The sequence below is a fragment of the Diabrotica virgifera genome, chromosome 6 (genome assembly GCF_917563875.1).
Source record: "Diabrotica virgifera virgifera chromosome 6, PGI_DIABVI_V3a".
Taxonomy (NCBI): domain Eukaryota; kingdom Metazoa; phylum Arthropoda; class Insecta; order Coleoptera; family Chrysomelidae; genus Diabrotica; species Diabrotica virgifera.
The window spans coordinates 248,770,886-248,797,275 of record NC_065448.1 but is presented as its reverse complement, the minus strand read 5'-3'; the positions used below and the strand labels follow the sequence as shown (position 1 = coordinate 248,797,275).

General features: G+C 34.2%; 3 protein-coding genes across 34 annotated transcripts in view; 2 read left to right on the top strand and 1 right to left on the bottom strand.

The window, feature by feature from the left end:
* Positions 1-26,390, bottom strand: part of LOC126887500 (protein roadkill) — a 506,726-nt gene that overhangs the window by 61,202 nt on the left and 419,134 nt on the right. The gene's annotated exons all lie outside the window — the stretch shown is intronic.
* Positions 1-26,390, top strand: part of LOC126887495 (cap-specific mRNA (nucleoside-2'-O-)-methyltransferase 2) — a 190,229-nt gene that overhangs the window by 79,937 nt on the left and 83,902 nt on the right. The gene's annotated exons all lie outside the window — the stretch shown is intronic.
* The window catches only part of LOC114338881 (formin-J), a 552,435-nt gene that overhangs the window by 466,294 nt on the left and 59,751 nt on the right, over positions 1-26,390 (top strand). For 3 of the 17 annotated variants that reach the window (XM_050655079.1, XM_050655080.1, XM_050655062.1), the window contains 2 exons: positions 3,373-3,532; positions 22,218-22,251. The exons of 13 other annotated variants lie outside the window; for them this stretch is intronic. In XM_050655079.1, the coding sequence (XP_050511036.1) occupies positions 3,373-3,532; positions 22,218-22,251 (194 nt within the window). The remainder of the gene's footprint in view (positions 1-3,372; positions 3,533-22,217; positions 22,252-26,390) is intronic. One more of the 17 variants, XM_050655077.1, reaches the window with a different exon arrangement.

The following is a 26,390-nucleotide window of genomic DNA, read 5'->3' as shown; positions in this document are numbered from 1 at the left end:
AGTTATATAACCAACTATGTATTCGTAATGGTTATTGGTTATTATTCACATGCTTGTCAGTGATATGTTTATTTTTATTTATGTAAATATGTTACATGACGTCCAGCTATTGGTCAATAATACATTAATGCTGAAAGGAATGTCAAAATTAAATTTTTATATTTAATTTATATATTTCTTCTTCTTCTTCTTCATTTTGTGTATATGTACATGACTCTATCTGTTTTTTCAATGGGCTTCCAGTAAGTTATTGTTCCATCATTTTCGAGGTCTTCCCACTGATCGTCTTCCTATTACGGAATCGTCTCTCGCCGTCCTTACTACTCTATTTGTTGTCATTCGTCTTATGTGTCATGGTTCCATTCTACTCTTGTTTCTTACCCAGTTATTAATGTTCTCCACCTTGCATCTCCGTCGTATATGACCAACTATGAATTTTTACAAAATTCGACTATTCCACTAGGTTTTGTTTAAAAATTATTTTTAAATTTAATTTTGTTATGTAATGTCAATGTTATACATTAACTATATAGTCGAAGAGATAGAAGCGGATTTTGTGCGTGATAAGTAATATGGAAAAACTATACGGGGATATGTTGAGTTAGTTGTGTACATGACTTTCACTAACGGCCGGAAACCAGAGTGGGGGCCGAGGGTAGTTATAAGGGGTCAAAGTCGCGGTTTTTATTACTTTTTTTTGTGACGCTCATGATCGAGATCACCAAAATTTGGGAATAAGTAGGTCATGACGTAACTAAGTAAAATCTCTAGGGGCGGAACGCTGTGTGGCTGACAAAGGGGTGGGGGTAGGGGTGAATATAGAAAATATAAAGGGTTTTTTGCGACGTTCGTGATTGAGATAGTGGACCAAAATTTGGGAATAAGTAGACCATGGCGTTACTAAGTAAAATCCCTAGAGCCGGAAACCAGAGTGGGGGACGAGGGTAGTTATAAGGGGTCAAAGTCGCGGTTTTTATTATTTTTTTATGACGCTCATGATCCAGATAGTGCACCAAAATTTGGGAATAAGTAGGTCATGACGTATCTAAGTAAAATCTCTAGGGGCGCAACGCTGCGTGGCCGATAAAGGGGTGGGGGTAGGTGTGAATATAAAAAATATAAGGGGTTTTTTGCGACGTTCTAGATTGAGATAGTGCACCAAAATTTGGGAATAAGTAGACCATGACTTAGCTAAGTAAAATCCCCAGAGCCGGAAACCAGAGTTGGGGATGAGGGTAGTTTTAAGGGGTCAAAGTTGCAGTGTGTATTATTTTTTTTTGTGACCCGGCACAACATTTGTCCTTCACTCAGCGTTCCGCCCCTGGAGATTTTACTTAGTAATGTCATGATCTACTTATCCCAAATTTTGGTGCACTATCTCGATCACGAACGCCAAAAAACCCCATATATTTTTATACTCACCCCTGCATACCACCTCTTTGTACCACAAGCAGCGTTCCACCCCTGGAGATTTAAACGGTCCACTGTAAATAGAACAATCCTATCAAAAGATATCTAATTGTTACCATAGAAATAATACAAATTTTATTTAAAAAATTGATTTTGCGCAAGTAACTTACGTCCAAAATCGTCGGTCGCTTCAATCGTTGTTTCTGAGAGAACGGTTTATTCTACACAAAAATGAATAAGTTTGTTCAAAATTATCTCAGCTATATTTCTTGTTTGAAACATATTTTTCTACGGCGAACAGATTCTTTATAAATCGATGTTTTTTATTTCCTCCCCTACTAGGGGGGTTTTAGGGGAAAATTCGGTGTAGGAGTGGAAAACTTTTTTACTCTTTTTTAGGGTTCCAAATTCGCAGCAAAGTACCCCGCACAAACCTTATGGAAATTAGGTCCCAGTGGATTTCGTTCATACTTTGGAAAAATACTCCTTTGAGCATCCTATAGAGGCACAAACTCGGAAAATTATAAGATTTACTGGCTATTCCAATTCCCTGAGTTACTGCTTATCTGGCAACATGTAGAAGTTTGGATCAAGGAAAAGTACTAGTAGTCTAGGATTTTTTCCTGGCTATCCAATGGCGACCTTTACTTTGACCTTGACCTTCAACGGATGTCATCTTTTAGAGTTTCGAGGGTTTTCGGCATTAAATTAATATAAACAGATTACTGATGGGTTTTTGGGATCGCTAAACACGAATATGCCATCAGAATTGACCCCCGGAGGACGTGGTGGCAAGAGCCACTGCAAGGGACGTCATCTTCTAGAGTTTCGATGGTTTTCGGCATTTAATTGATGCAAATGAATTACTGGAGGGTTTTTTAAGTTCGCTAAATACGAATATGCCACCAGAACCGACTCCCGGAGCAGCTAGTTTCCAAGGTCAATGAAAGGTGCTTCTGGAGTTTCGAGGGTCTTTGGTACTACATTAATGCAAACGGATTAGTTATATGTTTTTGGGGTTGCTGAACACAAATACGTGATCAGCACAGACTCAGGAGCACCTGGTGCCTAAGACGATAACCTGTCTGGAGTTAAAAACCTAAGAGTAATCCATTTGATTCCTCCATCTGATTCCTCCGAAACTCCAGAAGATAACCTGTCTTAGGCACCAGGTGCTCCTGTGTCTGTTCTGATCACGCATTCGTGTTCAGTAACCCCAAAAACCTATAAATAATCCGTTTGCATTAATGTAGTACCAAAGACCCTCGAAACTCCAGGAGCACCTTTCATTGACGTTGGAAACCAGGTGCTCCGGGAGTCGGTTCTGGTGGCATATTCGTATTTAGCGACCTCAAAAAACCCTCCAGTAATTCATTTGCATCAATTAAATCCCGAAAACCATCGAAACTCTAGAAGATGACGCCCCTTGCAGTGGCCCTGGCCACCACGTCCTCCGGAGGTCAATTCTGATGGCATATTCGTGTTTAGAGATCCCAAAACCCGTGATTAATCTGTTTATATCGATTTAATGCCAAACACCCTCGAACCTCTAGAAGATGACGTCCGTTGAAGGTCAAGGTCAAAGTAAAGGTCGCCACTGGATAGCCAGAAAAAATCCTAGACTACTAGTACCTTTCCTTGATCCAAACTTCTACATGTTGCCAGATAACCAGTAACTCAGGGAATTGGAATAATCAGTAAATCTTATAATTTTCCGAGTTTGTGCCTCTATATCTTGAAAATCCTTCATACGATTGAGTTGTGCCCATGAGAACTTTTTATCAGGATGCTTCAAAGAATATTTTCCCAAAGTATGAACAAAATCCACTGGGACCTAATTTCCATAAGGGTTGTGCGGGGTACTTTCAGGTTGTTAGCATGATTTTTAGATGTGGACTAGAAGACAACTTAATATTTAGACTAGATAATATGTATTTTTCAATTGTGCATTTGTTGTTTCAGAAATTAAAAAGCGAGAGATATAGACTGAGCGTGATAGTTCACGAACTTGACCGAGCCACCGCCGTGGACTATCAAACTGCCTTGGTGGCCTTTATCAACTGTCTGATCATTTCAACACCCCGGCTCAATGACAGAACGAGGCTTAGAAACGAATTTATAGGTGAGTCCAAATGTCCAAATTTTTCTTATATAATCAAATGTGTAATAAATAGTATACAGTATTAACAGAGAATTAACTTGAGCGCGCTAAACTGGCCAAACTGTGCTTACTCGAGATAATTCGAGCGGCGTTGTACTTTATTTTGCTATCATTTTTCACACTCGAATGCAATCGAGAATTGAAAATAACAATATGAAAGCAAAAAAAAACAATCGTTTTATTCATATTAATCATTTACATGGGATTGTGCCGACAAGAGCCAGTGCTAGGCATAAATCGCCTGTTTTTATATTACACTAGACCGTACTTGTTTATATTACACTAAATTTTACAAGGAAACCAAGCAATACACACAAGGATACATGACAAGAACAACAGTTTGCAAGGACAAAAATTAGGCAATTATCAGCGAGAAAGAGGAAATAATGGAAAGGTGGAATCATTTTCAAAAGCTCTTAAATCCAGAAAAAGAACAAAACCAAGATGAAGAAATAATTCACCACACAGCAGAACAACTAGTTGAGCACCAACATTGAAAGAAACTATAAACGTCATAAAACGTCTAAAAAATAACAAGGCACCTGGCACAGATGGAATAACTGCAGAGTTGATAAAAAATGGTGGACATGTGCTATGGAATTGTATCCATAATTGACCGTATATGGACACTAGAAGTCATCCCAGAAGATTGGAAAGTAGAAATCATACTTCCTATGTACAAAGGGGGAGACAAAAGACTCTGCGAAAATTATTGGAGCATAATAGGTTTAAATGTCGTCTACAACATATTATCAGGAATTATAAATACAGCGGCTTGGAATCGTTTTCGGAAGAAATGATACCAATGTGGTTTCAGACCAAAGAGGTCAACTATAGACTAAATACAAATGTTAAGAGGTATACACGAAAAACGTGTTGAATATAACATACCAATTTACAACTTGCACATCGATTTCAAACGGGCGTTTGATGGAGTAGATCGACAAAAGATGTTAAAGCAACTATCTGTGTTAAGGTAGTTAAACTTATACGAATTACTTTGAAAGGTTCCAAAGCTTTGGTGAGAATAGATGGAAATATGACAGAGGCATTTGATATTGACAATGGAGTTAGGCAAGGTGATGTCTTATCAACAACACCTTTTAATCTAAGTTTAGAAGACCCGTGTTGAGCTGCCCCCCCTTGCAAAAATTAAAAAACAAATAGCGCTGATTTATGAGCTATTTATGAGTTCTCATATTCCGCCAATTCAGAATTTTGAGCTCGTTCCACTGTGCAGGAATTTAATATTTTAGTAGAGTATTTTAGTAGAGTATTTTAGTAGAGTATTTTAGTAGAGGGCTGAGTCAGCACCCCCCCCCCCCACTACTTAAAATTAGGGATATTGAATCGATCTTTGCGGCAGAATTACGAGCTATTTATGAGCTCTCTAAGTGATATAGTTTAGATTTTTGAGCTCATCCCCTTCACCCCCAAACAACCCTTTAATTGATTTAACTTAAGAGAAACATGCTGATAAAAATTAAAATTTATCCTATCGCGGATATAATTCGTATAGCTTATATTATATTCTAATAATAAACTCTTAAATTACGCGCATTTCGATTATTGAGCTACAACCCCTTCGCAAGAAAAGAGTTATAGTTAAAATAAATTCAATTTATTTTCTGGCGACTTCATATCGTTTAATAATAATTTATGATCTCCCAAAATACATGCATTTAGATTATTAAATTGCAATTTCTTTTGTAGAGTGCAGTCACTGAAGGTAAAAATAAATTATTACCTTCAATTTCGGTGAATCTTCATCGATTTTTACGAAAACTGGTGAGTGGTTAGAGGATACCTCAAGAAATAAATGTGACATGGTGTTACCTTGCGCTTTTACCCTGAGGGTGGATACCACCCTTCTCGGGGGTAAAAATTATTTTATGAAAATTAACTTCAAAAATCAATAGAAGGATAAATTATAAGCAAAATTTGTTATATAAATTTATTAAAATAAATCAATATTTTTTGAGTTATTAAAGATCAAAGAGTTTAATTTTTCATCAAAAAATGCATGCGTTAAAGCGATTTTTCATAAATAACTCAAAAACTGTAAGTTTTTACAAAATGTTTTTATTATCAAAATTGAAGCTAATAAAAATATGATAAATTACTTACCTGAAAAATCTTTTAATATTAATTTAAAGTAAGCTATAGGTAATTCAATGTATATTTTGTTCTACGAATACTTAAATCTAAGGACCCAAGCCTAAATAACGGGAAAACGATGCATTTTATAACATATAACTACTTACTAAATACTTGTCAAAGTACTTAGAAATACCTATCCAATGAGCTCCAGAAGAAGTTGATTTTTCCAAAAAAATGTTATTGTTTTTTTTTTTGGAATAACTCCGTTAATTTTTACGATTGATAATTAAAAGGTACTTTGAGGAACTAATATAAAACTGAGTTACGTTTAATCTTTCAAATACTTTATTTTTTAGGATATTAGATTAAAGGGCTTCGGTTTCATTGTTCTCGCAGTAAAATTTAGGCTGATTGCTAGTTTTACCAACGACAAAAAATGATAGTGGTTTATTCTATTATTAAAATTATTCAACCAATAAAATGACATTTCTTTATTTTAGTAACGTCAAATAAGACCTATTTTATTTATTAAATAAATATATACTTTTCGAATAAATTGGCAAGTTAATCTCGCTGTAAATATTTATAAGAAAGTAATGCCGCCACTTTAACCTTAAATTATTGAAATTATATTGAAACAAAATAAAAATATAAACGTCTACTAAATTTTATTTGAGGAATAACTATTCATGGTAAAACCAACAACAAATGGTTTTAAAAACAAAGTCATAGTAAGCAATGAAAAATTCCAGTCGCATTTTAATTTGTAAATTCCAACCGACAATTAAATAATTTTTTTTTATTGAATTAATTAATTCGATCGGATTCGATAAGAGAGGACCACCGTATTCTCTAAATACATCCGTAAAGTCCAAAGTAATTTTTTGCCAGGATGTAACTAACGCAAATGGTAAAAGCAACTTATTATAAATGCGATTAACGTACCCACAACCACTTATAACGACCTCCTAAAAACAACTCGGCCATTAGCATTCAATGTACAAGAGGAAATTTAATATGCACGAATATATGCAGCAATTTGAGAAGTTGCATTCATTTAAATAACTCTAGAGCGGAGAACAACAACAAAAGATTGTGCATTGGTGCAGAAACGGGTATTTTATGGGTTGTTGATAAATAAAATAAAAATAGAAGGTTTCGTTTTGATTTAAATCGAGTCTCTTGCCATTCCCTGACACTGTGTTTCTAGGTTTACCCGTTATCAAAGAGGCTTTGCAAGAAGACTGATTTGAACCAAAACGCACCGACGACTGGTCGTTAAATATATTTAAATATTATATCGGAGTATAGTTAGAACGACCTCTAACAGGGAAAGATGGAATGAATGTCGATAACGTTTCAAGTAAACTGTTTATCCAGGTATAAAAATACCATCGAGCGATCCTTAGGAAAATATCCCACCAACGCATCTCAGTTTACCCGTCTAAAACGCTATCATTGTGTACTCTAATAACAAGTATGTATAGTGTAAAACAAAATGGTAAAAAAGACAGTCTATTTTTATTTTGTTTTACACTATACTCGGTATTAGAGTACACAATGATAGACGGATAAACTGAGATGCGTTGGTGGAATATTTTCCTAAGCATCGCCCGATGGTATTTTTCTACCTGGATAAACAGTTGACTTGAATCGTTATAGACATTCATTTTATGTTGATAAATATTTTTTTTATTACAGATCTGCAATCTGCCTAGTAGGTAATAAGAATTTTTTTATTTAAATGAAGCTGATGGCATGTAGAGTAGTGATGTTGAAAAAGTAACTATTCGTTACAAAGTACTCGTTACTTACGAATACCGAAAGTAACGATTACTATACAGAGAGGAAAATCGTTACTTTGAGTAGGTACCTATTTTGATTTTGAGTATTATTGTATCTACTCGGTTGATATTGGTTGATATCGAAGTCGGACCGGTATTCCACGAGTGTTTTCGGTATCAGTACAGTTAACTAAAATTTTATCCATGAAGGGCGAAGGCTGATGAAGAGTTTTACAGGATTACAGGGCGCTGAGAAGTAGCTGAAACAGAGTAGCTATATCATTTAACAAATCATGCACCCAGAAACAGATGTCTATACGATTTGTCGAGATAGATAATTCTCAGAATTTCACAGATGTTAGTTCTTTTGAAAATAAAAATGCAACACATTAGATTTTAATAATAAATACACACTATTCTTATCAGGACTAGAAAAAAATAGCTTAGATTGACCGGAAAATATGTAGAATTGATAATATTTCTAGACTATGATCATCAATTTAAATTTTACATGTAAGTATTACATTGTTTTATTAGACCAGGGCATTTAACACTAAAAACACAGGAATAAATCTCTTTTTAAATATAGTAGGTACATAGAGACTTGCAACTTTTTGCATTGTATTTAGGATTAGGATGACGTCTGGAAAAAGTCTACAATACAAAAATAGGTGGAAAAATCAGTATATTAAGGGCCAGATTTTCTTATTTCGCGGTATTTGAGGTCACTGAACACGAATTTGCAATGAGAACCGACCTCCGAAGCACCTGGGTGCCCAGGGTTACTGCTAAGTTACGTCATCTAGAGTTTCGAGGGTTTGTTTTTGGCACTTAATTGATGCAAACAGCTTACTCAAGATTACTAATATTGTGGAGCAGCAATGACAGAACCTTCTAAAGAGGCCTTCTAAAGCTCTGGAGAGATTAGGAAATGCCGAAAGGTCTTAATCTTGATGAAGGAAAAATCCGAATCTGCACCTCCACGTGGTAGAAGGTGGGCAACATCAACTTTTGATGGCTGACGCAGATAGGGACCGAGTGATTGCCGGAATAAGCAATCCCCGTTTACTGGCCAACAGCTTCGGGTGGAGGAGCGAGTAAACGGTAGGGCACCCCTTTGTCCTGCAGCTGGGAAGCTGGCTTCAAAGGCGGAAGAACCGCGGAAGCGGTCAACGGCATAGAGATGAGGAAGAAAGATTGGGACAAGACACCTCATTAAAGATCCGGATTGGATAAGTCCTAGTAGAATCAAATGGCTATGCTTGCAGCGAAATTTAATTCCGGAGTAAGCTCCTCAATCGGATCTCCGGGAGGAGCAGTTACAAGTATAACAAATAGATTAAAATGCAAAGAAAACATGAGAATAGGCACATGGAACGTGAAAACCATGGCACAGGAAGGTAAAATCCAGAATGCAATCCCAGAAATGGCACACATGAAATTAAATATTCTAGGAATAAGCGAGATGCGTTGGCCAGGCTCAGGAACCGCAAATATCGGAGAACACCGCGTATACTACTCTGGAACAGATAACGGCAAACACGAATTAGGTGTCGGTATTATATTGACAAAAGAAGTTGCAAAATCTGTTGACAACTTCATCCCAGTCTCAGCAAGAGTTATGCTCATACAACTGAAAGCAAGACCAATCGACATCAATATAATTCAAGTGTATGCACCTACAACAGAAGGAACAGAAGAAGAGGTAGAAGAACTATACCGTAGCATTGATGAAGTCGTGAAAAGGTTGAAAAAGCAAGACCTAACAATTGTCATGGGTGACTTCAATGCCAAAGTTGGGGCTAGCAAAACATCATCTGCAGTTGGACCATTTGGACTAGGAAACCGGAACGATCGGGGAGATACATTGGAAATTTTTGCGGAAGCAAATCAATTAGTAATAACGAACACCTGGTTTAAGTTACACCCAAGGAAACTGTACACCTGGAAATCTCCACAGGATTCTGTGGGAAGGATTGTGAGAAATCAGATTGATTACATACTAGTAAATAAAAGGTATAGGAACAGCTGTACATATGTCAAAACATACCCGGGGGCAGACATAAATTCTGATCATGTACCAGTTGTAGGTAATTTCAAAGTCAGAATGAAGAGGGTTACAAGTAAGTCGATCAAGAGGTATGATATTAGAAAACTGAAAGATCCCAATGTTCAACTGAGGGTGAGTGAAAACCTCAATACAAAGATGCTAAAATGCAGAAATGCAGGAACTATAGATGGAAGTTTAACCATCATACAAGAAACAGTGAGAGAAATAAAAGAACAACATCTGAAGAAAGATACAGAGAAACGGAAATCATGGATGACCGATGAAATACTCGAGCTTATGGATCAGAGAAAAAAGAACAAAGAAAATCTCAAAGAATATAAAAGAATACATACCATCGTCAGAAGAAAGATAAGAGAAGCAAAAGAGAAACAAAAAACAGAACAATGTCAAGAAATAGAGGAGTATCAGAGTCGATATGACAATTTCAATGTCCATCGAAAGGTGAAGGAAATAGCTGGGAAGTTCCGAAAACGCAGCAGCGGAAAAATAACAGATGATGAAGGCAATCTTGCCATAACCAAAGAAGATAAAAAGAAAGTATGGGAAGAATACTTGGGGAAACTTTTCCACGACCTTAGAGCAGGAAAAGAACCCACCATTGAAGATAATTCAGGTCCCGAAATCCTACCAGAAGAAGTAACCACAGCCATCAGACAAATGAAGGATGGAAAGGCACCGGGACTTGATGAAATACCTGCAGAACTGCTAAAGCTATTAGATGGAGCACAAATAAAAATAATAACTGAAATATTTAATGACATATATAAGGCAGGAAAAATACCAGCAGAGTGGCTCAAATCTGAGTTTGTACTGTTGCCCAAAAAACCAGGAGCAAAAGTTTGTGAAGACTATAGGACCATAAGCCTAATGAGCCATCTTCTCAAGCTGTTTTTAAAAGTCATCCATAATAGAATTTACCGAAAATGCGAAGAACAAATTGCGCCCAATCAGTTTGGATTTGTGAACGCCGTTGGTACGAGGGAGGCTTTATTTAGTGTGCAGGTGTTGTTTCAGAAATGTAGAGATGTCAGTTGTGATGTTTTTGCATGCCTGATTGACTACAAAAAAGCTTTTGATAGAGTCCGACATGAACAAATGATGGAAGTGCTGAAGAGGACAGGGATTGACGGAAGAGACCTGAAAATAATAGCTAAACTGTATTGGAATCAATCAGCAGTGCTCCGAATAGATGGAGAATATACAGATCAGATCAAAATCTTAAGGGGAGTGAGACAGGGATGCTTAATTTCACCGCTGATATTCAATCTGTACTCAGAGCACATTTTTGAAGGGGCTCTAAAAGATATTGATGAAGGCATCTCAATAAATGGAGTCAAGCTCAGTAACCTGCGATATGCAGATGATACAATAGTGTTTTCCAATACCATAGAAGGGCTGCAAAACTTAATGAATAAAATAACTGAAACCAGTAGAACATATGGACTAGATATAAACACCAGCAAAACCAAGCTAATGATCATCAGCAAGCAAAACATAACTGGAGTAAATCTGTATGTGAACCAAATGAGAATTGAACGTGTCTCACAATACAACTATTTGGGCACTATAATCAATGAGTCGTGGGACAATACTCAAGAGATTAAATGTCGCATCGGAAAGGCAAAAAGTGCATTCTTGACTATGAGCTCTGTGTTCAAGAGCCATGACGTCACTCTAAAAACAAAGATAAGGCTCCTTAAATGTTACGTGTACTCAGTGCTTTTATACGGAGTAGAAACGTGGACCTTGAAGGCGGAAACTCTATCGAAACTTCAAGCTTTTGAGCTATGGCTGTACAGAAGGATCCTGAAAATACCATGGACAGACAAAGTCACCAATGAAGAAGTACTACGGAGGATGAACACAACCGCAGATTTAGTCAACATCGTGAAGGGCCGTAAGCTGCAGTACTTAGGGCATATAATGAGAAATCAAGGTAGATACCAGCTACTCCAGTGTATTTTACAAGGTAAAATTGAAGGAAAAAGGACCCCAGGACGAAGAAGAATATCCTGGCTTGCTAACCTGAGAGCATGGTATAGAAAGACCTCAACTCAACTATTCCGTATAGCAACTAACAAAGTCATCATAGCCAGAATGATCGCCAACATTCGGAACGGACAGGCACCCTAAGAAGAATGACAGAACAATTACATATCATTTAATTTCTATCCATTAAATAGATCGGTGAAGGTCGTTATATCGGATCTTATACCTACTTATACGAAATACTGAGAAATGCGATTCTCGATATGATTACCGGTACTCAAATACAAAAGTAAAAAAAGTAATCAAAGTAACGAATACTTGATTACTTAACACGAATAAGTGATTACTTTATACAAAAGTAACGATTTCTAACGAATACTCGAAAGTAACTATAGATCAACATCACTAATGTAGAGTATCATTCCAATGAATAATATTTTATCTACACCTAAGTTAAACACTGTTTGTGTGAATTGATACACATTTGCCTTAAGAACAGGGGCGTCATTTGATAGGGTCAGGAGGGCATTTGCCCCCCCCCCCCCCTGACCCTGAAAATGACTGAAATTTACAAAAAATAGATCAATTTTTTATTATGTTTGTATATATAATGCTTGCCCCCCCCCTATCAAAATTTCAAATGCTCCTGCTTAAGAACTAAACCACAGTATAGGACTAAACTAAAGTATATGTGATGTAGATAGGTCGGATGGCAGTATGAGTTTTAGCCTACAGACTTCATCGGGCAGCTAACCGATTTGGGTGCACTGGTACTCTTTCACTATTATAGTTGACACTAAAACGATGTATGACTTATTTGATGGAATCTAACAAGATATCATGCTGAATGATGTCGTTACGTACGTAGTAAGATTTCGGAGTAGCTTACGTAGTACAACAATAGTTCGCAGTATTTTATTTTGGAATCTCTACAAGGTGTATATTATGTTGGAGTTGCTAGCAGTTCTACACAGCTGGATGCCGTAGATCCACACTGGTTTCAAAATTGTTTTGATCCGCTACCGCTGAGGCAATATATTTATCTTACTTTGAGGCCAAGTTGTTTGCGCTTAGTGAATACGTGTTTTGTTCAACTCAGTCGTCGATCCAGGTGCATACCGAGGTATTTAGCGCTATCAGATTGTGGAAGTCGAAAATTATCTTTTTTCTGAATTATCTTCTTTTCGTCTATTGTAGGTTTTACTCTTATTGTATATTATAGATAGCTTCTTAAAAACCTTGGAAATAATTTTGGTAGTAGTCTTATCGGTCTGTAAGAAGACAGCTCTTCTGCTTTCTTCTCGGGCTTGGGTATCATAACTATCTGGTCAACTTGAAAAGTTGCATTCATTTAAATAACTCTAGAGCAGACAACAACAAAAGATTGTGCATTGGTGCAGAAACGAAGTATTTTATGGGTCGTTGATAAGCATAAGAAAATTAAATATCGATAAAGTATTAATTTTTTTTTTAATTCTTGCACAAATAATGCGATTAGATATACGACTATTTACGTGTTGAGATTTTAGTTTTCTAGATATTTACTGTTCTTCTTCTTTTTGTGTGACTCTGTCTGTTTTTTAATATGCCTCCAGTAAGTTGTCATTCTATCGTTTTCGTGGTCTTCCCACTGATTATCTTCCTATTGGGGAACCGTCTCTCGCCGTCCTTACTACTCTATTTGTTGACATTCGGCTTATGCGGTCATTCCATTCCACTCTTCTGTTTCGTAACCAGTTAAATGTTCTCCACCTTGCATCTCCGTCGTATATCTGCACTTCCAGCTATGTTCCATAGTCTCTTACCATCGGTTTTTCGATTGTTTTTTTATCTGCTGTTTCTAGCAATTTTTTTGTCCTTTCTGTGTCAGGTTGTGTTTCTGCCGCGTATGTCATTATTGGTCTGATGATTGTTTTGTAAATTCATCCTTTCATTTCTTTTGCGATATTTTTATTTCTTCATATGGCAACCTGCGGCCCTGTTGGCTCCATTCACTTGATCTTCCACTTGTGTTTCGAGCCTTCCGTAGCTAGATAGTGTGATGCCTAGATATTTAAACTTCATCACTGGTTCTATTATCTGATCGTCCAGCTCCAATTTACATCTTATTGGATTTGCTGTTATAACCATGCATTTTGTATTTTTTGGGGAAATTAATATGTTAAATTTTTTTGTGGTTTTATTAAATTGATGTAGCATACGTTGTATGAAAAAGCGGCAACATTGTTTATGAGAATGAGTCGCATTCCCACTGTAGAATCGACGAATGACTGCTAATGAATAAATCCTCGCGGCTGAGAATGTGTGAGAAGGTGTGAGAAGCGGAGAAACAGTGTTGCCATGTATTGGATGTACTCCTACGCATATAGTGAGTTTATTTTTTAATTAGATATACCACAGTGAAGGAAGCGCTAAAATCGGCAACATTGCTTATTATTCCACTATCACTCTAGTATCGGTGCGTAGTCGTCCATCGGTAGATTCAAACGCATGTCACATTTAGTCCAGACAAATATATTTTTTACCCTCAAAAACACGATGTTTTAACCAAATATTGCTTCAAATATAATATGCAGAACAATTTTGAATTTGGTTCACTACTAAACTTAATACTCTATGACCATGCCCATGCCCATGGGCAGGGGGCCGTGGCCCCCCCTAGCTTTTCGGGTGCTGTTAACTATATATGATTATCCAAAGTATACAGAATATAATGTGCAAAATTCTCACATCTGCCCCCCCCCCCCTGAAAATTTTTATATGGGCGCCCGTGTCTATGACTCTATGCCGCCTACACTTTTAATGTTTACATGTCTATAAATTATAATAAAAAAGCATAGCTTATTGAATTTTACTGTGTGGGAAGCCGGCAGCGTTGCCATTTTAAGTACGTATATCTAATGGAAAACTAAACGCAGTTTATATCATTAATCTTTTTCGAATTTTTCCCTACTTCCCATTTGTCTTGTTTATACTTATGTGTTAGTTGAAATTTTATAACCTTAAAGAATAAATGGGAAACGGAAAATTATTATTTAATCACCACATTACCTTTTGTCCATTAATTCAACGTCTATGGCAAGAATAACAAATAACACGAAAAGTAAACTACAATATACTTATTATGGCATGACATTCGGCTTTGGCTAAATGAACTTTTCCTTTTTATTGATCACTTTCGTTTGTGTGTCAAGTTAAAATCGTGTTCAAGAAGCAAAAATGCATGTTGATGTTGGGATTATGTAACTGGCGTTGTTGGAATTCCGGCAGCATGTTTAGTGAGAAGATTATCTTCGAGGTTATTAATTCCAAATTGTCAGATTTTTTTTAAATTGGTTCGTTTTTAAAAATAAATTATGTTTCAAAACTAGCAGAATAACATTAACATTGATCTCTGCGTATTTATATAATATTTTGTTGGCAATTTTTCGGAATTTATGAGATGGACTTGTCTATCTAATGGCCGTATGACATTATGCATTTTCTTGTATCATTTCTTACATCGGTTCTGATATAACAAGAAAATGGATAGTGTCTCACATGGATATAGTTTCTTATATCAGAAACGATACAAGAATTTGTGTTCGCTACAGTTTCTTGTACAAGAAATGCGCCAATTTCTGCGCAAAAACGTAAATCTTCTAATGTCATAATGGCGGCTGAAAATGCGATCATATGATTTATGTCTTGATGATTTTATTTGTGATTTTGTAGATATTATTTGTAAATTTTTTATTGATAAATTAATATGGACTACTGTTCTACTAATAACCATAAATTTAGCTCCTCGTAAAGTTCAAACTATAACTTTTGCTAGCTTTGTGTTGCATAATTTTTTAATAGAGGAAAATGCAATAGTTCCCTATTTGGATCCAAATGAAGATAATTATAATTTATAATGCAAATATTTTAGGACAAATATAAAAACAAAATAAAAACACAAATAATCAACCGTATCAAACAGTCAACGTAAAAATTCTGGTTAACAATTATACATATTATGGTACTCGTAAAATCCTTAAAATCATCCATAGGGTGTTGTTCTGAAGCTATTTTCTTGTTAGTGGAGTCAATGAAGGTGGATATGAGTTATTACCTCAGATTTCGTTGAACCTCCATCGATTTTTATAAAAATTGGTGAGTGATTAAAGGATACCTCAAGGAACAAAGGTGACATAGTGCCAACTTGCGCTTTTTGCATTTTAGGGGTGAAATACACCCCTTTTTTAAAAATTATTTTTTAGATTCCTGAAAGTGCAGTCACTTTAAGTTTTCACTTCCTATTTTGTTAAATCTTCATTGATTTTCATGAAAATCGGTAAGTAGTTAGAGGATACCTCAAGTAATAAAAGATATATAGCATCAACTTGCGCTTTTGCATTTTAGGGATGTAATACACCCCTACTTTTTAAATTGTAAAAAATGCAGATTTCCGCATTATGGCGCAAGTAATCTCGTTTAATTAAGAAAAATAAATATTTTTTTATATATATGTGCATGAATTACATTTTTTTTTTTTTAATTTTTCAAACCTTATAGTAACCAAAAATCCGAAAATTAACAAGTCGAAAATCACGAAAACCTTATTCTTCTATATTTCTGAAAGTGTAGTCACTGAATGTTTTCACCCACGATTTCTTTGAACCTTCATCGATTATCATGAAATTTGTTGATTAGTTAGAGCAGAGGTTCTCAATCTTTTTGAGTCAGGTACCACCAAATACTTTTTATTATTTTTGGTACCACCTAACTAAAATACCTGTCTAGCTAGGTGATCTAATTAACTATAATTGTGCCAATGGTGGTGCTGATTTTGGCTGTTTTGAGTTTTGCGTACCACCTCAAATAATGAAATGTACCACCAGTGGTACATGTACCAGAGATTGAGAACCGCTGAGTTAGAGGATACTTCAAAAAACAAAAGTGATATGGCACCAAGTTGCGCTTTCGGCATTTTAGGGGTGAAATCCACCTTTTTTTTTTAATGATAAAAATGCAGATTTCAGCATTCTGGCTCAAGCAATCTTGTTTAATTAAGTAAAATAAATATTTTTTTACATTTATGTGCATGATTTATAATTTTTATTAATTTTTTAAACCTTATAGCAACCAAAAATCAGAAAATTAACAAATCGACAATCACGAAAAAAATTAATCTTTTATTGAAGAGCTTATTGCAACATAATGTTAAGCCACAAAATAATAAAACCGAGATATCAATGTTTAAAGTTTTAAAAAAATCTAAAAAATATTGGTTTAAATGTAAAAACCTGAACGCTTGTTAGTTAGTTATATTAGTTATTAAAATACATGTACATTTATTATTTCACAAAAAAAAACACATATTTATATTAAAAAAATAGGTTTATTAAAAAAAAGTGGCTTAACATATTCTTAAATTTAAAAAATCGCAATACAAAAAAATCAAGTTATGTTTCTACAATGTCTACTTCTTCATTAACTTCAGAAGCTGCGTTTAACTGATTATAAAAAGTGTGGTACACTGGCGGGATATAAACAAACTTTTTATATTGTCCAGTTTATTTTTCGCAATTTTCAGAGGTTCGTTATATTTCTTGCGAATGTTTGACAACTCTATTATTGCAGGTCTGCCTTTCCGTAAAACGGAATTTTCTTCGCCAATTTCACGTGAACTAATAATCGTCTTGGTTTTCTTAGAAGTATACTGCTGTCCTGAATTACGGATTCTTTTTCTTTCATTTCGATCATAGTGTTCCTCATTTCGTTGTCTCCATCTTGTTGGTTTTTTCTTCTCTGAATTAACCTCCTTATCTTTAAAAAGCCTGGGTATTGGTTCCTGCAATTCATCCTAGAACAACAAAAAGAGACTGTATTACACTCTAGAATTTGCGAATATTTCAAAAATTTTATATCAATAACTCGATAAGCCACATGGCATACCATATTGTTCCATGTAATATATATGAATATTTTTGTGCAAAAACATGGTAAGCCAAAAAATCAGAAAATAAAGCTTACCTCACTAGATTGAGACGGAAAATCATCGCCACTGGGCTTATGGGCTTTGTCTGCTACACTGTCATCCCTATCATCAATAAAATTGACATTTAAACTGCTATTTTCGCTTAAAACCGCTCTTAATTCAGCACATGCACCTGATGTCGACGCCATTTTAATGTGGCTTACCACGTTTTATGCGAAAAAGTGAACAGAAATGGGCGATTGTATAAACACGATACAGCAATAACTCCGCCATCTATTGCAGTAATCGCCAAATAATTTTTATATGGCTTAACATAGGTTTCTTCAAATACATAATGCAATAAAAGAGAATTCTGTAGAATTGTGGCTTACCATTATGTTGCAATAAGCTCTTCATTTCCAAAAAGGCAATCACTGAAGGTTTTCACCCCTGATTTCGTTGAACCTCCATCAATTTTCATGAAAATTGGTAAGTAGTTAGAGGATACCTCAAGAAACAAAAATTATGTGGTACCAACTTGCGCTTTTATCCTGGGGGTGGATGTTACCCCTTCTCATTGGTGAACACTATTTTATTAAAAATAACCCCATAATTAGATAGAGGAGTACATTCTAAGCAAACTTTTTTTTATCAAGTTTATAAATTTTTTATTTAAATAATATTTCATAATTTAATAAAATATTATTGGTACAGTAAAACCTGACAATAACGGCCACTAAAAATAGAAAACAATTGGCCGTTATAGAAATGTGGCCGCTAATGCTAGGTTTCCTTTTCCACAAATACATAAAATATAATTGAAAATTTATTTATTTTAGTAATTAAAGCAATTCTAATTAAATATAATTCTACAAACAAACGGAACATACTAAAACTAAATTCAATTTACTACAATATAAAACAATATCTATACGAAAAAACAACTACAAGAAAAACAGAATTTTTGTTTGTTTTACATTTTTTTAGATAAACGAAACATACTAAAACTAATTTAATATAGGTAATACATAATATAAAACAACATACTATAGCTACTACGAAAAATACGCTTATCACTAAAGTATCGTCGTGCTTCCATGCTATATTCAACAAAACCAACTTGGTAGGGCCTTTAATTAGATATTGCAAATCACTTTGGCTGATTTTGTCTGCATATATATTATGTTTGAGGAATCCCTTTTTTTGTGAGACTGGATATAGGACATTTCTCAAGTATGAATTCACATTCATGGTATATCGTTGCTATACAGGGATAATAATCTGTGCAATGTTATGGTACAGGCTACGTTAAATATGAAATAAATGTGGAAGATATACACTGGTTATTCATTTCAATTTAATTTGATTGTTTTTTAATCGTTTACAATATTTAAAATAATTAATAATTAAATAAAGTTAGGGATTTCAAAAATAAATTCAGTTCTCACTGGCAGGGTGGGAAATAATAAAGTGCCATACAATAGCATTTCATTACAATGCTCATTACAGGCATTACAGGCTGCTCCGTTTGAGAAAACTCATACTCTCAAACTTTGAGAAAACACTCATTCAGTTTCGACCAACCCTGTATTAGCTAAAATTAAACGTTTTGCTAGATTAATAATTTTTAACAATAATAGATTATATTAAAAATCAGTTATTTACCCAAAGATTTATCCAAAAACCATTACAAAGCTAAGTAAAAGTTCTATAACACTGTATTAAACATAATTTTCTAAATCCTTTATTTTTTTTTAAATACAAGGTGAAAGGGCCCCGGTTACATGGTTCTCGCAGTAAAATTTAGGTTTTAAATGTTTTTATCTCGGTTATTTTTTGTCGTAAAAAAATATTAAAAAAGAAAAAGCTTAAATAAAGTTAAAACTAAAATTTGTTCTCTACCATTTTTTAAGTATATCGAGAATTTTTGGAGTTATTATCAAAAGAAAATGAAATTCACGAAAATTTGAAAAATTCTAATTTTTTTTAATCGTATTTTTTTTCAAAAATATGCGTTCTAAACCGGTCAAAATTGTTGAAGTTATTACTCATGTTAAAATAAATAAAGTTTTAAATGGGTTACTATAAATTTTAATTTTTGTGGAAATGACGTATGTTTCATTTTTCATTCTTCCCTAAAAAATCTGAAAGGGTCCTCTTATTTCGATCATAACTTGCTTAATTTTGATGCTATCGACTACTTATATAGCTTTTTGATAGTTACCTTTAAGTAGTTTATTAAAATGTTTAATATCTATATTTAACAATGTGCATCGTTTTCCTGTTATTTAAGCTTGAATACTAAGATTTGAGTACTCGCGGAAAAAAAATATACATTCAATTGCATATAACTCACTTTGTATATGTAATAAAGGATTTTTCGAATAAGGAGCTTATTTATTTTTATATTATCTTCGATTTTGGTAATAACAACTTTTTTGAAGAAACTTATGGTTTTTGAGTTATTTATGAAAAACTGCTTTAGAACATGGATTTTTTTCAGGAAAAATCAAAACTTTTCATCTTTAATAACTCAAAAACTATTGATTTATTGAAATAACTTTATATAACAAATTTTACTTATAATTTGTCCCTCTATCGATTAGTGGTATTATTTTTAATAAAATAATTTCCACCCCCGAGAAGGGGTGGCATCCCCCCCCCCCAGGGTAAAAGCGCAAGTTGGCACCATGTCACCTTTGTTTCTTGAGGTATCCTCTACATACTTACCAATTTTCATGAAAATCGATAGAGGTTCAACGAAATCGGAGGTGAAAACCTTCATTGACTCCACTATGTGGCATTTTTACAATTTTAACTATTTATAATGGGAAATAAGCCACAATATTATTAAAAAATGATAGTAGTAAAAAAGTAGTATTTTGTATTTTGACAACGGCACCCGATTTGGGCGTCGAAACGTTAATAAAAATCATTTTTTAATAATATTGTGGCTTATTTCCCATTATAGATAGTTAAAATCCATAGGGTGGCAAACGAGATTTCGACCAAGTACGTATTTACCGAATTACATACAATTTTTGGTAAAAGAACTTGCATAGTGTAATACAGGGCACAAATGTACGTGCAAGAAACGATACAAGAAAACATAAATAACTTTCTATATCAGAAACGATATAAGAAATAATACAAGAAAATGCATAGTGACATACGGCCTTAATGTTCTAATGAATAGAAAGGAAAAGTTCCAGATGTAAACATTAAAAAATGTTTCTATTAGGTTGAAAACTTTAAAACTTTGAAAAGACTGAAATAGTTTTGTACACACTTATGACAACAGGTAAAAGGGGGAGAAGTGTACTTTTGAATTGTGTAAAATAAATAATTCTTAGCTGAGCGCTTTCGGCCATATAAAGCCATCTTCGGAGCTATGGCCAAAAAGGTCAAAATACCACTATGAAGAGAGATGGGTTCCATTTATGATATAAAATACTTCTGTTTCTTATGTAGTTTTTTATTGGTTGGAAAAAACCTTGTCTGTCTGTTTAAAAAATTGCTCAATTTGCTGTTGGTTATTTTTGTATCCAGAAAAGTTAAACATCAAGAACGAGCACAAAAGACTTTCACACGAAAAATTACATTACATATAAAACGAATATTAGATCATGGTAAGGTCAAACAAACCCTACCATTTGAATAGTACAGTGTCAGATAGCAGAATGCAAGAATCATCGCATGGAGGATTTTTAAATTAAAATGGAATTAAAAATCCTCCATGCGACGATTCTTGCATTCTGCTATCTGACGCCGTACTATTCAAATGGTAGGGTTTTTTTGACCTTACCATGATCAAATATTCGTTTTATATGTAATGTAATTTTTCGTGTGAAAGTCCTTTGTGCTCGTTCTTGATGTTTAACTTTTCTGGATACAAAAATAACCAACAGCAAATTGAGCAATTTTTTAAACAGACAGACAAGGTTTTTTCCAACCAATAAAAAACTACATAAGAAACAGAAGTATTTTATATCATAAATGGAACCCATCTCTCTTCATAGTGGTATTTTGACCTTTTTGACCATAGATCCGAAGATGGCTTTATAAACCGAAAGCGCTCAGCTAGAATTATTTATTTTCCACACTTCAAAAGTACACTTCTCCCCCTTTTACCTTTAAGACTTTGACTTTCAGTTACCAGATGTCGTTAGACACCTACTCCATAAACGTCAGTTGCAATGCGGAGATAAGCTCTCGGAGATTGGTCACTTGGAGCAGAGAGCAGCAGGCCTACTCCTCTCTGATGATGACTCCAAATAGAGTCGAAAATCGTCGATTTAGAGTGCTGGTTTGCGCTCTCTGTTCTAAGTGAAAAATAAGACAGTTTTGCCTTCGCATTGCAACTGAATAAAAATGGTATACATTTTTATTTTCTATTAGTATTACTCCTATCGAGTAACTAGGTTCATTTTCCGTTGGAATTTACCAGCTGAACAGACTGGGTCGTGAATTGTAAGTTTTTTGAATTTCCTCTTGTCTTCTTCGCTTCAGCATCCATCTGGCTTGCAATTTTTAGAAGCCATGGAGGTGTTACCAGGAAAGTTTTCAATTAAATATCTTTTAGGAGTATTTTTAATATTTTTATTGAAGTCAATATAATAAATTTTATTGAAGTCAATATAGTCACTAAATTTCGAACACTTCCATGCTATAAAACGTAATCGATAATCATACTTCCTCCCCTAACAATTAGAAATGCATTGTGCATCCACTTAATATTCATGACTTTTCTTTTTACAGGATGTCACCTTCTTCCGGTGCTGAACAATCTCAGGTATGTACATACTTCCAAGAATATTTGAACTCGCTAGATTATCTATCGTCTAGATAGAAATATTATGCTGTAATGTACTAGTCCAGGTCGTATTGTCGCTCTCGTTAGGTAAATTATTCCGATTCGATTTTTTGCACAAACTTACTCAAAAAGAGGTCCTTATAGTCCTGTCGCCAGTGGGGGCACAAAGGCCTCCTTAATTCAGATGGACTTACCCAAGTTTTTTTTATGTATTTTGACCCGTAGAACACGAATTTTTTGGGTAACAGTCGATCTGAATGTCGATAAGATTGTTATAAACAAAGAACTTGAGGAATCACATAACAGCGATTTCTCGTAAAACAAAACATTGTTTTGTACTTTTTGGGTCATTCTAAGCAAAAAATGTTTTTACGAGTTTTTTCGTAGGATGCATAGTTTTCGACATAAACACGGTTGAACTTCCAAAAAATCGAAAAATTGCAATTTTTGAACCCGAATAACTTTTGATTGAAAAATAAAATAGCAATTCTGCTTACCGCATTTGAAAGTTCAAGTCAAATTCTATCGGTTTTGATTACTTTCATTGCTCAAAATTAATTTTTTTATTGTTAAACAAAGCTATATACATAGTGATTGAATGATGTTTTCAATGCATTTCCCATTTGAAATCGAACGAGTAGGCGCATACAAACAATTTCTACGTAGATTACGTACATTAAAACGCATGCATTGGCACGGGAAACACGATGTGTTTATGGCTTTGTTTAACAAATAAAAACTTAATTTATAGCAATGCAAATAATCAAGACCGATAGAATTTGACTTGAACTTTCAAATGCAGTAAGCAGAATTGCTATTTTATTTTTTAATCAAAAGTTATTCGGATTCAAAAATTGCACTTTTTCGATTTTTTGACCGTGTTTATGTCGAAAACTATGCATCCTACGAAAAAACTTGTAAAAACATTGTTTGCTTAGAATGACCCAAAAAGTACAAAACAATGTTTTGTTTTACGAAAAATCGCTGTTATGTGATTCCTCAAGTTCTTTGTTTATAACAATCTTATCGACATCCGGATCGACTGTTACCCAAAAAATTCATGTTCTACGGGTCAAAATACATAAAAAAAAAACTTGGGTAAGTCCATCTGAATTAAGGAGGCCGTTGTACCCTCCCCCCTGGCGACAGGACTATTATAACAAATCCACATAGTGCCAGACGGTACCGTTATTATTCACAAAAATAATTTTTTCACTTCGAACAAATTTTTTTTAGATAATTTGGTCATTTTGAGCAAAAAAGGTATGGTGTGATTTTTCTCTAAAATTGATTGTTGTTGAGTTATACGCGATTTAAAATTTGAAAAATGCGAAAATGGCTATTTTCAAGGCTTAATAACTCAGTTAAAAATAATAATTATTATGAAAGTCAGAAATTTTTTTCATTATTATTTTACTACTAAGATGTTATTTTTAATTATCAACAATGAGCGATAAGCGTGTATTGAGGCGGCCGTCAATGTGAGTGCGAGTGAGATGCACCATTGGACGGCCGAAATGGTGCATCTCTTTCGTACTCACTATTGACGGCCGCCTAATACGTACTTACTTAGCGCTCATTATTAATAATTAAAAATAACATCTTAGTAATAAAATAATGACATAAATAATATCTTCTGAATCTTGTAGCTTTTGACTTTAAACTTTAATTTGATCATTTTCTTCTTCTATTTCTTCTTTTACTTCTTGGAGATCTTTCGATCTGTTTAATTCTGAAGCTGCCTCTGGTTAATTTCCTGGGAGGTAGATTGCCAACTATCCCTCCATCTTTTAGGTGGTCTTGAACCGGGCGGGTTGTTTTCTAGGGCAATTTTTGGGAGTCTATTCTCATCCATTCGTCTTACATGGTTGTACCACATCCTCTTGCGCTGCCTTCCCCATCTTACAATATCTTGAATTTTGCATTGCTCTCTGTCTGTATTTCTTACTCTGTCTCTTCTTGTTTTCCCCACTATTGTTCTTAGTGTTTTCATTTCGGCAACTCTTAGCATCTGTTTCGTTTTGTTGGTGTCTTCGCGCACTTCTATGCCATATGTCATGATCGGTCGTATGCAAGTCTTGTAGATTCTAATTTTACTATCTGTGCGCATATGCGGATTTGCCATATTATGTCATGTATTTGGACTATGCCATAATTAGTCATGATATCCCCCGCAGACATCCTGACAATGCAGATGCTTTGTTGATCTGACTCCTCGGGTCATGATCATTTTCTGACTTTTAATAATTATTTTTAACGGAGTGATTAAGCCTTGAAAATGGCTATTTTCGTATTTTTCAAATTTTAAATCGCGTATAACTCGACAAGAATCATTTTTAGGGAAAAATCACAACATACCTTTTTTGCTCAGAATAACCAAATTATCTAAAAAAATTTGTTCGAAGTAAAAAAATTATTTTTGTAAATTTGTTTAAAAAAAATTGTTTAAACAATTTTTCGACCACGGTACCGCCTGGCACCCTGTGGATTTATTATAAGGACTTCTTTTTGAGTAAGTTTGTGCAAAAAATCAAATCGGAATAATTTACCTAACGGGGGCGAGGATACAGCCTGCACTAACGTGTTTAGTCAATATTTTAGTACGTTTCACTCGAACAAATTTACATTAGGCAAATAAAGTTGTGTGTAAATACATATTACGAGTATGTTAGTTATGTATATTATATTAGTTGCAAATTTTTACAATGTCAAAACATTTAGAAATATAAATAGCAGGTTATATGATGAAAAATGAAAATAGTTGAAGGATTCGACCAGGAACAGGAACGGATCTAGAAATTTACCTTGGGAGGGGAAATTTATCTTGGGGAGGACTTCCAATGAAAAGCAATCAAAAGACCTAAAAAGATAAACCCAAACTAAGTACATAAAAGACATAAATAATAACTTATTTTGCATTAAGTTCCCTTAATTTTTCTAACCAACTTAGTTGAATTTATCTCTCTGTGGGTTAAGTTTCATGTTTCAACCAATTTTTTTCTTTAAATTTGGACCTTGTTAGGGGGGAGTTTCCCCATTTTCCCTTCCCGTAGATTCGGCCGTTTCTTGATGGAAATTCATTTTGTCTAACAATTAAGCACTGAAAAACTTTTGTTTTAAATGCTTCCACAAAATTTATTATAAGCCAATGTCACTAGCATATGTCACTACAGCTGTTTCGGCAAAGTGCCTTCGTCAAGTGATGTAGTTAACTATTTGTCTGAACATTCAAGTCACTAACTATATAGGTTGAGGAGTGGGGGGCTGTTTTTTCAAATTGGCCAATCAGAATTATATCTGTATTTTTTAATTTATTAATTTCTATAGATTCTAATAAAGATAACTTTAAGCCTTTATTTTGAATATGAAGAATTTGAAACTATTCGTTAAAGGAATGATTATAATCCAGAAGGTTAAGTGCGTATCTACGTAAAATCGGTTTTTATAGTATTTAAAGCCCTTTTGTGTTTTGATATACGTTTGTCAATGGTTCTACCAGTCTGATCTATGTAAGTTTTTGGACAATCATCATTGTGAGTTTGTATAGACCACTCTGTAATTGCTTGTTTTTCTGGCTGTTATTGTTCTTAATGTATTAGCTTAAATTGTTGTTCGTTTTGAAAGCTAGTGTTATTGCTTTCTTGTATGTGTTTGGTTGGAACAACAACTTAAGCAAATGCATTAAAATCAATAAAAGCCAAAAGAAAAAGCAATAGAGAATGGTGTATACAAACTGATAATATGTGGTGACTATCCAAAAACTTACATCGGTCAAACATACAGAACCTTTGACAAAAATATAGCAGAACAAAAATGAGCTTTCAATAATAGAAAAACAGACACTTCTACATACGCACTTCACCTTCTAGATCATAATTATTCTTTTAATGAACAGTTTCAAATTCTTCATATTCAAAATAAAGGCCTTAAGCTATCTTTATTAGAATCTAGGGAAATTATTAAATTAAAAATACAGATATAATTATTCTAAATGACTAACTTGAGACAAACAGCTTCCCACTCCTTATACTATTCAGTTAGAGCCGTTAAAGCTCAGACATCTAGTAAAATAATACATGACTTAAGAAAGGCACTCTGCCAAAACATCTATAGTGACA